Source organism: Gekko japonicus, unplaced genomic scaffold (assembly GCF_001447785.1).
Source record: "Gekko japonicus isolate JY-2015 unplaced genomic scaffold, Gekko_japonicus_V1.1 scaffold843, whole genome shotgun sequence".
Lineage (NCBI taxonomy): Eukaryota > Metazoa > Chordata > Lepidosauria > Squamata > Gekkonidae > Gekko > Gekko japonicus.
Genome location: NW_015160236.1, coordinates 708,656 through 724,795, shown reverse-complemented (window position 1 = coordinate 724,795; position 16,140 = coordinate 708,656). Strand labels below are relative to the sequence as shown.

The 16,140-nt window shown below is 43.9% G+C and overlaps 1 protein-coding gene across 1 annotated transcript in view; it reads left to right on the top strand.

The window, feature by feature from the left end:
* Window positions 1-16,140, top strand: part of PKP2 (plakophilin 2) — an 80,759-nt gene that overhangs the window by 37,254 nt on the left and 27,365 nt on the right. The window contains exons 5-6 of the mRNA XM_015412890.1: window positions 1,823-2,030; window positions 15,416-15,593. Coding sequence (XP_015268376.1) covers window positions 1,823-2,030; window positions 15,416-15,593 — 386 coding nt within the window. The remainder of the gene's footprint in view (window positions 1-1,822; window positions 2,031-15,415; window positions 15,594-16,140) is intronic.

Sequence of the window (16,140 nt, the reverse complement as noted above, 5' to 3'; positions counted from 1 at the left end):
CCGGCGTGCTCCAGCCCCAAAAGACCCCTGGTTCTCCATCATAAACTGTAGATAGGGAAACCAGATGCATGAGAATCTGGAGTTTGTTGTGCAAAAATTTGCCTGAGATGTGTCCATCAGCTATTTTGTCCATAATTAAATGTTCCCACACTTTATTTCTCCAATCCTCCATCATTGGAGGTTTAGTTGACTTCCAGGCGGCTGTGATGGTAAGTGAAGCTGCAGTGAGTAGGTACGATTTTAAATGTTGGAGAGAATCTTCACATTTCAATGGGTCTCTGAGGTGTAGAAGTATGTTTTCTGGTGTCATCTGTATAGTTTATGATGTTATCCTGGTTATTTCAGTGACAACAGTTTCCCAGAACTGTCGTATGTGAGGACTGGTGGACCAGATTAATTACCATTGATGTTCTGTTAGTTGCATGTCAAGATCTTCTTGCCACACGCTTGGTATTTCAGTTTTGATGTGCTATAAAAGACTATGAGGGCTTTGTATATTTTTGCGAGCAGATGTTTTGAATGTTCTGAGTAAGTTTCTATGAGTATTTTGAAATGTGACTTGGTTCTTTTGAAGGTGCCCGAGTTTGATAGATGGTCTATACTTCCCAGTTGGTAATAGTGAAGTCACGAGATCGGTTTGGCAATCTTATCCTCAAAATTTGTTTTCTGCAATATTTTTCCTTGTAGTACAAGATCTTGTAAGCAGGTAATGCCTGCGAAAGTATTTAATTAAGGACATATATGCTCTAGGAACTTTATCCAGATTAAATAATAGCAGCGCACTCTACATGGACTACTTTTGAAGACCTTCCAGAAACTTCATTTTGTCTAAAATGTAGCTGTCAGGTCATTAGCATAATGACAAGCCAGAAGAACAACAAGCCCTGGGTGCTGGTAGGCAGCACCACCCATCAACAATGTGGCCCTAGTTAGGGAATTTGGAATATATATGTAAACCGCTCAGAGACCTGCCAAAAGGTTAGAGCGGTATATAAATTGAATGTATAAATAAATAAATAAATTATAAGTGGAACTTGAAGAATGGAGCATATACTATATCAAATTCACTGACTACCAGTTGACTTCTGGGTCCAATGGAAAGTATTATTATTCACAACGACAGCCCTGAATGGTTTGGGACAAACTATCTGGAGGGCCACTTCTTCTCATATGTACTGACACAACAGACTTCACTGTGGTTTCGAATCCCAGTTTGCAGATAAGGAAGATACCACACTTAGTTAAAATGTCTCCAATTCAGCTATTGCAGCAAATTTAGTCAGAGTGGAGGGTTCCTAAAACTCCATCTTTACTCCATAATCTTGAAGAGAGGGAAATGAGCACATGAGTCGATGAATAAGACAAATTTGTTCTTGTCACAAAAAAACCAGAATGAATTTGTGATTTCTGAATACATTTCATTGATGGATTGCATACAATTCAACGAAGAATCAGGTAACTTGGATGAAGGCTGAAGAAGGCTTCAGACTTTGCTCAGAGGAGTGGTAGGATACATGCCAAGAGCTTGTACAATCACTAGTTCTGACTTATTCCTACTTCTTATTCCTCTTTATTTCCAGTTCTGGTGCTTTCTAAACTGAACTGCACACTTTGCCTGTTTTTGGAGACTGACTCTGAATTACATGCTGATAATTCCTTGAATTTAAGCATTTCCATATCAAAATTAATGGTTCTGGCTTAACGACTGTCATTCCTACTGACTTCCAAACATAGAATCCTCAACAGGCTTACCTGGTGTCTTCATATTTGCTACCTGAATGTTTTGCTTTGTTTAACACACCTACCTGTGTTTCCTCAACAGGTCTATTTGCTGCAGGGTATTCCCAAACTCCTTGAAGTTCTGAAAGTGCAAAATGAGGAAATTCAAAGGGCAGCCTGTGGTGCTTTGAGGAACCTGGTATATGAAGACAATGACAACAAATTGGAAGTGGCTGAGCAGAAAGGGATCTCGATCCTACTGAGATTATTACAGCAAACAAGAGATGTGGAGACAAAAAAGCAAATTACAGGTACTTAAAACTGGTGCATTTCTTCAGAGATTTTTTTTAATAATGTTTCACATGGTGCTGTGCTTATTTAGGCCATTCTCCAATATTTTTGCTTTTTTAAGAGAGCATCCTTCTATACCATGTACAGCACGTGTTGTCTCTTTCCTTAGAACAGCTCCAAAACCATTCAGTGAACTTGTACTCAACAGATGTCATAAGAACATAAGAACATAAGAGATGCCAATGTTGGATCAGGCCAAAGGCCCATCCAGTCCAACACTCTGTATCACACAGTGGCCAGAAATACCAGTGCCATCAGGAGGTCCACCAGTGGGGCCAGGACATTAGAAGCCATCCCACTGTTGACCCCACCAAGCACCATGTCATTTGAAAGCCCATACTTCAACCACCACCAACAAGGAAAACCACTGTAATAAGACACTAAATAAATCTAATAATTACATAAATTTGTCTGTGAATTTTATATACCTTAGTAGTGAATGATTTCCAATTATGAACTATAAAAAGCTTATAATTCCTCTGAGGTCTGTGTACTCAATAGCAGGTGAAATATAGGCTATACCAGCACTAGAAAGTTTTGATTAATTTCTAGTTTAATTTTCAGTTTGAATGGTGCCCCTCAGACAAGATTTCAATAATAGATAAAGAACTACTCTTGGAATGACTCGTCACCTTTACTGGTATTTACATAAACTTTGGAGAGAACATCATGTAAATAGTTGTAACATTGATACTGGTCTCACTGAAGAAGTTTAGCGAAACAAGGGAGTCTATACTGGGGGTCCTTGTGTGATGATTCTTCCTTTGTTGAATTCTTCTTGATGATTCGTTTCTTGATGTTGATGATTTTTTATGAATTTACAGAATTGTACTTGCCCACTCTGAAATTGAGTATACAGACCTCAGAGGAATTATATGCTTTTTGTACTTTATAATTGTAAATCATTCACTATTAAGGTATATAAAAATCAATCACAGACAAGTTTATTTAATTATTAGATTTATTTAGCGCCTTATTACCATGGTTTTTCTTGCTGTTGCTGGCTTATATGTACACTGTAATCCTTCCTATGCTTCAACCACACCTGCTTGAAAAGAACTTCCATGTAAAACTATCATTCCCAAGATAAGGTGTTTAAAATTAGGCTGGTGATGGAACGAAAACCGCTCACAAACTTTAGAATGCCAATATCTGCTGTTCTCCTTAGCATTCACCTACTTAGCCCAATAAAATTTGTGGCAGGGTATGAGCTTTCATGAGTGAAAGTGAGTCACAGTCAGATCTGAAGAAGTGAGCAGTGACTCACGGAAGCTCATCCCCGACACAAATTTTGCTAGTCTTTAAGGTGCTACTGGACTCTTGCCCTTTTCTACTGCTACAGACAGACATGGCTACCCATCTTGATCTACTTAGCCCAAGACAGACTTGCCCTTTATGACATCAAAGCAGTTAAGCCAATGGAAGGCAGTACGCCTGTCAAGACGTACTGTGATATCATAACCAGTCAGCCATTCTGTGGACTGTGATCATACAAGTCCTTCTGGTTTCTGCTTTGACATATTTTTGTCTGGTTCAAATCTGGTTCAGTTTCTTCTCTGGCAGCGGCCAAAACACCAGTGATGACTGTACTTAAATGTTCTAATTAAGTGACATTATTGGTTCTTTGCACAGGTGGCAGTGTCATCACAAACTTAAATTCAGAAAGGAGTTCAGGAAGATTTTCTGGGTTTGGAAATGTCTGCAAACTTGACAGAGAATGTGGGACTTCTATTGGCAGGTTTAGGGGACGGAGCTACCATTAGAGAGCTGTTGCTTAACATGGTTAAAAAGTTGCCATGTTGTTCCTTTCCTCTCCTCCACTAGTCTGCAAATTTCCTATCTGTGTTTCTTTTCTAGCACAAGGTAGAGAGAGAGAATACAACCTTGTGTAGGTCAGAGTTATCTGAAGAATGGTTTGTATTCCTGAAGAACATTGAAGGGTGGGCATTGCCTGAGAAATAGTTCCAAGGTGGCCAAATTAATAATTCATTTTTAATAAAAAATCAAATAGAGGAATATTTCTCATTAAACTTCCATAAAGTAGATATATTTCTCATTAAATTTCCATGAAGTAGATCAACGGGTGTGTTGAGAAGCGAGGGTAAAGTGGAGGCAAATAGATCGAGGTCATAATTCAAACTAGTTTCAAGATGGAGGGCCAATTTATATAGAAGAAGAAGAAGAGTTGGATTTATACCCCGCCCTTCACTCAGAGTCTCAGAGCAGCTTACAATCTCCTCCCCTTCCTCTCCCCACAACAGACACCCAGTGAGGTAGGTAGGGCTGAGAGAGCTCTGAGAGAACTACTCTCTGAGAGAACTGTGACTGACCCAAGGTCACCCAGCAGGCTGCATGTGGAGGAGTGGGGAATGAAACCTGGTTCTCCAGATTAGAGTCCACTGCTCTTAACCACTACACCAAACTGACCCTCAGAAAAAAAAGTGTCAGAGCTATTCCTGTACTGCACCACTTCAGTCTTCAGGCATGTGGGGAGTGGGGAGGTTGTTCTTCCTGAAAGGGAAGAAATAGGAAATTTGCATGCCAGGGAGAATGATAGCCTGCTACCCAATGTGATGCCTTTTTCTATGCAAACAATGTTTTATGGGTGAACATTCAATACATAGCCACCGCCTTCAACCTGAAATGGTACAATCCAGGAAGAGACCTGCCATTCAGTCCTGCTTATTGTATAGAAAAAAGGAGTGTTCTTCCTTCTTCCTTGGTGGTTAGAAGCGCGGACTCTAATCTGGGAGAACCGGGTTTGATTCACTACGCCTCCACATGCAGCTACTGGTGTGATCTTGGGTCAGTTACAAATGCTTGCAGAGCTGTTCTCTCACCAACAGTTCTCGAAAGAGCTGTCTCAGCCCCATCTACCTCACAGGGTGTCTATTGTGGGGAGGGGAATTGAATTGGAGATTGTAAGAAGAAGAAGAGATTGGATTTATACCCCACCCTTCACTACCCAAAAGAGTCTCAGACTAGCTTACAATCCCTTTCCCTCCTCCTCCCCACAAGCCACTCTGAGGGTGTGGTCACACGGCAAGTTTGCCACGGTTTGTTCCCGCTGTATATTTGATCAGGGTTATTAGCGGTGTCGGGAAAAGTGCAACCAAACGGGGTTGATTGCGGGACTGAGCAGGATGCAAGATGGGAGGCAGATGTGCCCGTCTGATCAGCACTTTCAAATCTGAGAGGGAAGAGCAGCGAAGCCCGCTACAAATGACTGTGTGAACACAGCCTATGACTCCTTTGGGTAGTGAAGGGTGGGATATAAATCCAATCTCCTCCTCCTCCTCTTCGTCTTCTTCCTTTTTTTCTCCCACTGAAAAGGGAAGGGAGGGGATCCCCTTTGACTACCCAAAGGTCAATGGAACCTGAATGGCCAGAAGACATGTGGGACGGAGGCTGTAGTATAGCGTTAAATTGGGTGACAGAGTGAAAAAGCTGGCTGGACCCAACCCAATTATTATATATGTTTCTGTAAGTGGTTCTTTCTAAGTTAGGATAGGGTTGCAAAATTCTGCATGTAGTACAAACTTTGCCTTTTCTGCACAACCTTGCATGAGAGCTACCAGGTTCTTGAGAAGTTTCTTATGAATCACAACCGATGGCGTCATTGCATAAGCAGCAACCCATAATTTCAAAACCATATAGTGTAGAAAATGCAGTGAACTATCCTATGAGTATGTAATGTGATGGCATCATGATGCAGTGACAACAAGCCGGAATCTCCCACTCCCCAGAATGATGACAGCCCCACTCCAACCTAATCACTGTAAATTAGGCAGCTGGGGGGAAAATACCTCTATCAGAGGTTGATAACATTACCGTCTGGTAACACCTCAACAGATAGTGGAGCAAACATGTCACCGTTCAGGAATGCTGGGGGCCGGTAGAACCAGATATAACTCCTCTGAGAACCCTCTATCTGGCATTCTTGGTACTTGGGTTTTTCTTTAATGATGTCAAAATTAAAGTGGGAGGGAGGGAGGGCTTCTCTTTAGTACTCAGTAGGCAGCTCGACATTCTAGAAGCTTGTGTTTTAAAAAATAGAATGAAAACCTTACAGGACAGGCTGTCTGCATAAGTTTGCTTTTCCTGACAGAAATAGGTCTGGGTCAGATTTCTGTTGCAGTCCTGTGTTCCGTTCTGGCCACCCAGGGTTTTGAAGTGCTGAGGTTTGTTTCCCTTATCAAGATGCCAAGGATGCTTTATCCCCGTCTGTTTTTCATCACCAGCCTGGGAACCCCACTCAGCAGAGACAATCAATCTGTCTCATGTTTACTGTTGTGATCACTTACCCTAACGTGCCAGCACAGGACCTGGGATCTTATCACAGACTCTTTACAGCCTCACAACTTGCTTCATCCCCTGATTTGCCCGCTGAACATGGACAAATGGAAATCCTGTTCCTCTGCGTGTAGAGCAGCCTTCCTTCAGTTTGCAGACCCCCTTAAATGTGCAAACAGGAATGGTTGTGCAAGGGAAGCCATAGGATTACCACATTGCCAGATGGGGGCCTTCAAATGTCTCACGGAATTAGGAGGCAAAGCACATCTGGAAAACTGTTGGTTGTACCAGATGAAGGAGGAAGCAGGGCATGGGTTAGAAGATCAGACCTGGAGAAAATGTCCTGTCCCTTTAATAAAGAGGCTTAGTGTGTGGAAATGGGCTGCTGAAGCCTCTCATGGCATGAAAGTAAGTAACATCACCTGGTAAAGGACATCCCATGAAGCAGCTATTAAAGCAGCAGGATGCTTTTACTCCAGGCAGTTGCCAACCCTGCAGGATGTTGTGGGTGCCTTACCACCTGCTTCACATGTGCAAACCAAAGGTCCGCATCCAGTACTTGTGTTGCAGGATGTCTGTTCTAGTGACTAATTGTATGAAGAGATAATAAAGAATTATGGATGGGATTGTAGCTCAATCCCTGGCATCTCCAGTGGAAAGGAACTGAGATGATGTGCTTTGAAAGACTTTGGGGTGAGACTGTGATGAGCTGCTGCCAGTCAGAGCAGAGATTGGATTTATACCCCGCCCTTCACTCGGAGTCTCAAAGTGGTTTACAGTCACCTTCCCTTCCTCTCCCCCCCACCCCTGTGAGGTAGGTGTAGGGCTGCCAAGTCTCGTTGAATCACGGCGGTGGATCGTCATTCTTTACAGGAGCTCTGCCGCGGGGGACGGCAACAAGCGTTGCACCGCCGTCGCCAGGATGTGACGCTACGCGTTGCTCTGGCAATGGGACTCTAAACACACCCTGCCGTGATTCAACTAGACTTGGCAGCCCTAGGTAGGTGGGGCTGAGAGAGCTCTGAGAGAACAGCTCTGAGAGAACTGTGACTGACCCAAGGTCGCTCAGCTGGCTGTGTGTGGAGGAGTGGGGAATCAAACCCAGTTCTCTAGATTAGAGTCCGCCACTCTTAACCACTACACCAAACTGGCTCTCAAGAAATGCTCCCTCTAAGCTATGGAGTCTTGTGGGCAAAAATTCTACTTTCTGAGCTACTGGCATTAAAGTTGTGAATGAGCAATTTGGCTGCTGCATACATTAGTTTGCTCTGGAGCCATCCTTCCTGAGCTAAGACAAAAATGTGTGAGCTGGAGGCTAAGAAACTGTGCGCTAGCTCACACTAACTCAGCTTAGAGGGAACACTGCTCTCAAGGCAGCTTCATGCGATCAAGTCTGCTGTGGTTGCCAGGGTTGCAGCCCAGAAATGTTGCATTTCTTTTTAGACATTCTAAGCCTTCTCAAATTCTGCCCCAGCACAGATGGGCAAGAAGGCCAAGCAAGGGAGTGGATCAGGAGCAGGGAAGGAGAAGGTGCAATGGCACCAACTCTCATAGTCCCTTTAAGAGAAATACAATGTCTCTGGGTGGCAGTTGTAGGGTTGCCAGTCTCCAGGTGGCGGCTGGAGATCTCCCAGGATTACAACTGGTCTCCAGGTTTCGGAGATCAGTTCCCCTGGAGAAAATGGCTACATTATACTCCACTGAGGTCCCTCTCTTCCCGAAATCACTGCCCTTCCCAGGCTGCACCCCCCCCAAAATCTCCAGGAATTCCCCAACCCACATCTGGCAACCCTAGCAATCTGGGAACTGAAACTAAGGTTGCCAGATTGCAGCTGGAGATCCAATAACTCTTAAGAGCCCTTCTCCTTCCTCTCCCGGAAACAGATGCTGTTCGGTTCTGCTTGGGTAACACGGAGGGGAGCAGCAGTGCAGGATATTTGGTGGTCAAGGGCTGGTATTTCAGTGCTCTCCGTGGCTGGTTCTCATAACTGGCAGAAAATAAGTTCTACAAAATATGCAAACGCTTGCCAATTTGTTGGGAATCACGATTCTGGCAGCCTTTTTTGGGGGGGGGGGTCACAGAATTCTGACTTTTTTTAAAAAAGAAAGGAACAATTGTATAGTCCAAGGGCGGTCGTTTTCAAATACAGAAAAAGTGGAAGCGGCTTCCTCTTGGATATCTGATGGAGCCTCTGTGGTTTTCCTCAGGGTCATACATTTGTGGCTCACTTTGTAAGAGCTGGGTGAGTTTTCCATTCCCTTAGCAGCAAATGCTTTCTAGGGGGGCATGAAAGGCACTTGGAGAGGAGCTCAAAGAGTGAGAGTGCCGGAGCTGAGAGGAACTGAAGCTTTCCTTTATTACATAGTAGGCTCTCTAGCGACAGAACAGAGGAAGGCAGAGGCAGTCAAAACAAGCTTGTGTAGGTGAGTCAGCCAAGCCTTCAGGGAGCGTCTAACCTCTTGTCTCCTACAACGTATATCTGAGCGATGGAAGAACATTCTTTCTGCAGGCAGGATTATAGAACAGACAAGGAGACCTGTCATGAAAGGAAACATAAATATGAAAGGGAACCACGCCTCTCCTGTGCGAAGTCTACCATGCAAAGTCGCAGCTGTCTGTTACTCTGAAAATAATGCATGCGAAAACAGAACCGTGTCCAAGCCCCCAGTTCTCCTGGCATCTCTCAGGGGAGTGGTCTTTAATTCATGGAGCTGTGGGGATTAACAGGGGGCGGGCCAGCAAAATAACGGTGGTGCTCTAATCCAGTTGACTCTTTTTTCTGAGTGATAACAATATTATGTAGTGCTGATATTATTTAGGCTGTTCAAAGCACCTGAGACACCTTCTCTTAGTAGGTTTGCCCACCTTTCAGCCAGTCACTGGCACCACTGGGTCTCTTATCAGCAGTGTGAGTTGCAAAAAAATAGTTGTGGTATGGGTCCCATCCCTTTAGTAGAGACTTAATGGGATATTCTTTGCCAGATGAAGTTATTCGTCTCCATGCCAAGAAAACATCAGCTGTCCATTTAAGCTTCTATAAAAGGGCCAGCCTGTTGACAACCCTAGCTAGTAGTAGCATATCTCTCTCTCTCTCTCTCTTTCTCTCTCTCTCTCTGTGTGTGTGTGTGTGTATGTGTGCGCGCGCGCACTTTAAAAAACTTCCTCATGCACCTTTTAGCATAGCAAGCTGTGTTCAAGGTACAGGTTTTAAAATCAGCGTGAAAAGTTATCAACTGTAGTAGGGCACCTCACCTTTATGGCAGAGGTGAGATTTGAAACAGGTTGACTATTGCACTATGCCCTGGCCAAATTTGGCCTGATGGAATGTTTAAACTCATCATTCTCATGTTTCTCCATAGTAGTTTTCTACATGTCAATGGTTAACCATCCTTGGCCCTGGTCACATGGGCCAGATATCGCGGTGGGGAGACATGGCTAATTGCCCCGGCGCAGTTTGATCCGTGATTATGCAATCAGACGTGCCGGCGGCACACCACGGGTCCTTCCCTCGGTGCCGGCGGGTAAACGAGGGACCGGAGGGGAATGCCGCATGCTGGCGCGATCACACCAGAGGCATCTGGAGGCAGCCCATGGAGAACGTTTACTAGTACCTTGGAGGTACTAGTTTTTTAATGTGCATTGTTGGCGGTAACCCACGAGTGCACTCCACTTCCCAGATGTTGGGGTGTGATCACGCCCAGATAATCCGCCCACCATCCTTGCCTCTCCCGTGGCAACTTTGCTGTGTGACCGGGGCCCTTGTCTTCTTTAGGTTTTACCAAGTTCTTCCCTGGGATGACTTGCATGCCTTTAAACAGCTACCTGATGTATGCAGAAATTGCATGGAAATAAAGTGACAAATCAGGTGGCCACCTACTAAATTTCTGCATCTCAGGTGGCTTTTTAGATGACATAGGAAATCTGCTAAAAAAATTGTTGGCTACCTCACACATATTTATTATTTAAGTTAATAATGACCTGTTGGAAGAGATTTATGATTCAGTAGCAATTTGAATCTCATTTTCTCATGCCCTGCCCTGAAACTTGGCTAGATGGGCACATTCCTCTTACTTGTGTGTGGTGTTTTTTTTTTTTGCAAAGATATTCCTTTTCCACTTAAAATTCTGCTGTCCAGGTGAGGCAATAATGCCAAAATTATAAACACCATTCTTTCAACCAATACCTTCTGCAACGTTACAATGCAACAACTGTAACTACATGTTATGAAAAGATGGATATCTATGAGCCAAGGTATCTATGAGCCAAGGGCCAGAAGACGTTTTGTGCCAAGATTTAAATGCCTACTGTAATGAACTAAGGATGTGTTTTGGAATTCACAGCAGTTAGCTGTGGAAACAATAGTTCTCTTTGTAAGGCAGGGCCACTGTGGATGTGATGTAACGCCAAATGGTACAAAATCTCCTTCCCAAAAAAACAAAATAAAGCGTTGCATTTAATCTCTTGATTTTTTTTTAACTTGCACAGGTCTCTAAAGTACAGCTTCTAAATTACAGTTTTTTTCTTTCAAAAGCTCTATTAATCATGCCAGTTAAAATGTCAGGTTATTGTTGGAAAAGTTCTGGGAATCAAATAGATTAATGACCAGATTTTCAGATAAGCATTTGGAAAAAAAAATAGGAGAGAAACTTTTTGCATAGTGCCTGCAGTGTGACTTTCACCGAGGGGAACTTACATGTTACGCAACTATTGTCTTTCCCACCATGAAATTCAAATTCTGTATTCAACAGAATATCCCAATGAGAAAATGCCCATGTGATTATCTAAGGGCACACTTTTAGCTGTTTTAGTTTGTTATGGATTTAATGGTGACTATCTTCTGTGCAATGCAAGTAATTATAATTTAGAGATGTGTCCTTGTGTTTGACAGTATTAGGGAACCGATAGTTTGAGGATGAGCTCTATGGTCATATGACCTTAGTTTGCTCTACATAGGGATGCCAAGCCTCACACTATAGTGGGAGATCTCCCAGCATTCCATCTTGTTGCCCAACAATCTTGTTGCCCAACAATGCTTGGGCACCAGCACAGAGGGGGGGACAAATAGAATAATAGAACCATGTGGTTGGAAGGGACCTCCAGAGTCATCTGGTCCAACCCCTGCCTAATGCAGGAAATTCACAAATACTTCCCCCCAAACCCCCGGTGGCCCCTGCTCTATGCCAAAAAGAGGGGGGGAACCCTCTAGGATCCCTGGTCAAATTGGCCTGGAGAAAAAATGCTTTCTGACCCCAAAGTGGCGATCAGCATTTCCCTGGGTATGTAAGAAATGGCTACAACAACTAAGCACTGAGGCAACCCTTCCTGCCCTCCCTTCTGGTGATCTGCCTAAATTCACAGAATCAGCATTTCTGTCAGATGGCCATCTAGCCTCTGTTTAAAAACTTCCAAAGAAGGGGAGCCCTCCACCTCCTGAGGAAGCCTGTTCCACTGAGGAACCATCCTCTATATGATAGCCCTTCAAGTACTTGAAGATGGTTAACATATCACCTCTCAGTCGTTTCCTCTCCAGGCTAAACATACCCAGCTCCTTCAACCTTTCCTCACAGGACTTGGTTTCCAGACCCCTCACTACCTTCGTTGCCCTCCTCTGGACATGTTCCAGCTTGTCTATATCCTTCTTAAATTGTGGTGCCCAAAACTGAACACAATACTCTAAGTGAGGTCTAACTAGAACAGACTAAAGTGATATCATCACTTTGCATGATCTGGACACTATACTTCTGTTGATACAGACCAAAATCTCATTTGCCTTTTTAGCTACCACATCACACTGCTTGACTCATGTTCATTGTATGACCTACTAAGACCTCTAGATCCTTTTTGCACATACTATTGCCAAGAGAAGTCTCCTCCATCCTATAATTCTGCATTTGATTTTTCCTACCTAAATGCAGAACTTTACATTTATCCCTGTTAACATTCATTTTATTTGTTTTAGCCTAGTTTTCCAGTTTGTCAGGATCATCCTGTATCCTGATTCTGTCTTCTACCATATTTGCTACCCCTCCCAATTTAGTATCATCTGCACATTTAATAAGCATTCCCTCTATTTCTTCACCCAAATCATTTATAAAGATATTGAACAAAACAGGTCCCAGGACAGATCCTTGAGGGACTCCACTTGTCACTTCTCTCCAAGAGGATGAGGAACCATTAACAAGCACTCTTTGGGTGTGATCTGTCAGCCAGTTACAGATCCACCTAATGTGCACTGATATCATGCTGGTGTGCTTATGTCACTTCTGGTAAAAACCCAATGTGACATAGGGGACTCTAGCATTTTATAAAAATGCCATAGTAAAACCATAGATTTTTTTTTTGAACAGCTAGAGTGTCCTCATGTCACTTTCAGTTTTTATGAAAAGTGACCTAAGTGTGCCAGCATCCCAAGCCCCGCCTTCCCCCTTCCAGGGGTTTGTTGCTGCAGTCTGACAACCATAGCTCTACACCAGGTCTTCGAGATCGCTGCACAAGATGTTTTAGTTGCTCTTCACATTGAAGTGGTTTTAAGCCATTCCTCTGCCTGGTGGTCTTTATCTGTAGACCCAAAAATATTACATAGTGTGGAGAATGGGTAGTACAAAAGAGTAGACATATCCTTACCTTGGATATTTGTGTAACAGAAATTCAACAGATGAACCCTTTCCATGTTGCTGATGCAGTAGCTGACACCTAGCAGGAAATGCGGGAGCAGAGAAATGAAGGGGTGTCATTGTTCAATGGCATGACATCATTTCCAAGGCAAACCTGGAAGTGGTGTCACACTGTTCTAGGGTTCTAGGAAATTCTGGAGCAGCATGATATCACTTTCCGTTTCCCCCTGAAAATGATGTAACACTGTTGAGACTGCAATTTATTCTGTATTTTTCCCATGCTGGCCCACCAAGCAGTGCCAGGGATCGGGGGACAGCTGGTGGGAGGTCTCCTGTATGGTGGCAGACATGGCAAACTTATGATGCAGCATGGTTGCCAGGCCCAGCCTGGGAACCAGTGAGAGACTGGGGAAGGCAAGGACATTGGGGTAGCTGTCAGCTGATGGCATAATATTATTTCTGAGTAAACCCAGAATGTAAGATCTATGAATCAAGGTAAGCTTGATGTGGTCAAAAATGAGATGGCAAGACTGAACATGGATATCTTAGGAATCAGTGAACTAAAGTGGACAGGAATGGGCGAATTTAACTCAGAAGACCATTATATCTTCTACTGTGGCCAGGAATCTCGTAGAAAAAATGGTGTGGCCTTTATAGTCAACAAGAGAGTGCAAAAGTCAGTACTGGGATACAATCTCAAAAATGACAGAATGATCTCAGTCCGAATCCAAGGCAAACCATTCAACATCACAGTAATCCAAGTCTATGCCCCAACCACTGATGCAGGTCCTTAAAGAAATGGGAGTACCAGACCACCTCACATGTCTCTTGAGAAACCTGTATAAGGGTCAAGAAGCGACAGTTAGAACCGGATATGGAACAACTGATTGGTTTCGCATAGCAAAAGGAGTACGACAAGGATGTATATTGTCACCTTGCTTATTTAATATATATGCAGAGTACATCATGCGAAATGCTGGCCTGGATTAATCACAAGCGGGAATTAAGATTGCTATGAAAAAGATCAACAACCGCAGATATGCAGACGATACCACTCTAATGGCAGAAAGTGAAGAGGACCTAAAGAGCCTCTTACTCAGGGTAAAAGAGGAGAGCGTAAAAGTGGGCTTGAAGCTCAACATCAAAAAAACTAAGATCATGGCATCCGGCCCCATCACTCCTTGGCAAATAGAAGGGGAAGTCGTGGAAGTAGTGACAGACTTCACGTTCTTGGGATCCCAGATCACCGCAGACTGTGACAGCAGTCATGAAATTAAAAGACGCCTGCTCCTTGGGAGGAAAGCGATGGCGAACCTAAACAGCATGATAAAAAGTAGAGACATCACCCTGCCAACAAAAGTCCGCATGCTCAAAGCAATGGTATTCCCAGTAGTCATGTATGGCTGCGAGAGTTGGACTATAAGGAAGGCCGAGTGCCAAAGAATAGATTCTTTTGAACTATGGTGCTGGAGAAGACTCTTGAGAGTCCCTTGGACTGCAAGAAGATTAAATCAGTCAATCCTAAAAGTAATCAACCCTGACTGTTCCCTGGATGGCCAGATAATGAAACTGAAGCTCAAATACTTTGGCCACCAAATGAGAAGGGAGCACTCACTGGAGAAGACCCTGATGCTGGGAAAGATTGAAGGTCAATGAAGACGAGGACGGCAAAGGATGAGATGGTTAGACAGTGTCACAGATGCAACGAACATGAAATTGAGCCAACTTCAGAGGACGGCAGAAGACAGGAAGGCCTGGCGTGATCCGGTCCATGGGGTCGCGAAGGGTCGGACTCGACTGTGCGACTGAGCAACGACAAAACCCAGAAGTGTAGATATAATGGTCTTCTGAGTTAAATTCACCCATTCCTGTCCACTTTAGTTCACTGATTCCTAAGATATCCATGTTCAGTCTTGCCATCTCATTTCTGACCACTTCAAGCTTACCTTGATTCATAGATCTTACATTCCAGGTTCCTATGCAGCATTGTTCTTTGCAGCATCGGACTTTCCTTTCACCATCAGATACATCCACAACTGAGCGTCCTTTCGGGTTTGGCCCAGCCACTTCACTCTTACTGGGGTTACTTGTACTTGCCCTCTGCTCTTCCCCAGTAGCATATTGGACACCTTCCAACCTGAGGGGCTCATCTTCCGGCGTCATATCTTTTAGCCTTTTGATACTGTCCATGGGGTTTTCTTGGCAAAAATACTGGAGTGAGTTGCCATTTCCTTCTTCAGGGGATCACGCTTGGTCTGAGTTCTCTGCTGTGGCCTGTCCGTCTTGGGTGGCCCTCCACGGCATAGCCCACAGCCTCATTGAACCACGCAAGCCCCCTTGGGTTCATGGCTCATGGTTAATCAATTCATTGGTTATTGGATATGACTCTGCAAACCCAGAGGCAGTTTTGTCATTCTGATTTCTTTATTCTTTGAAGGTTTGTTATGGAACCTGTCCTCCAATGACCAGCTGAAGAACTTGTTGATCCAAGAGGCCCTACATCCTTTGACCGAAATTGTTCTCATCCCTCACTCGGGCTGGCCAGAAAGAGACTATCCCAAATCGAGCATTGTACCTGACCCTGATATTTTCTACAATGCCACAGGATGCCTGAGGTAAGAGGAGAATATAATCCGGTTTTGAACTTCCCATGGCCCAAACAAATGCTTTCTTTCAGGCTGTACTCAAGTCATGTGTGTGGAGGGTGACTGTATCTGGCAGTTGTTGTCCAGCAAAATCCTTGAGATACAAAGGTCAAAGTAATGGAGTTCAATGGTTTCTTTGTGTGTGTTATGAAAACACATATTTCAAAGGCCTTAGTCCTGCGCCCTTATAAGAATCTGACACACAGACTTCACAGATGAAACCTTTCCCATTACTTATCTCTGTGGCAAAGGAAAAGTTTACTCGGCTGCTGTTAAAGAGGCAGGTAGAAGCCCAGTTGAAAGGCATCTATTTCAAAAACTTAAGCTCTGGCCACCTGTCCATTTGCTCTGTGGGAAATGAGCTTGGTTGTCTGGAGAGCAATTATAGTTGTGGGAGATCTTCCAGTGCCACCTGGAGGTTGGCAGCTCTAGTCAACTGACCTATAGGTGGTAAAGAAATGGTCCTGTCCATGTGTAATAAGCAGAGGCTGGGCCCTTGTGGCAGGGAGATAGCTTT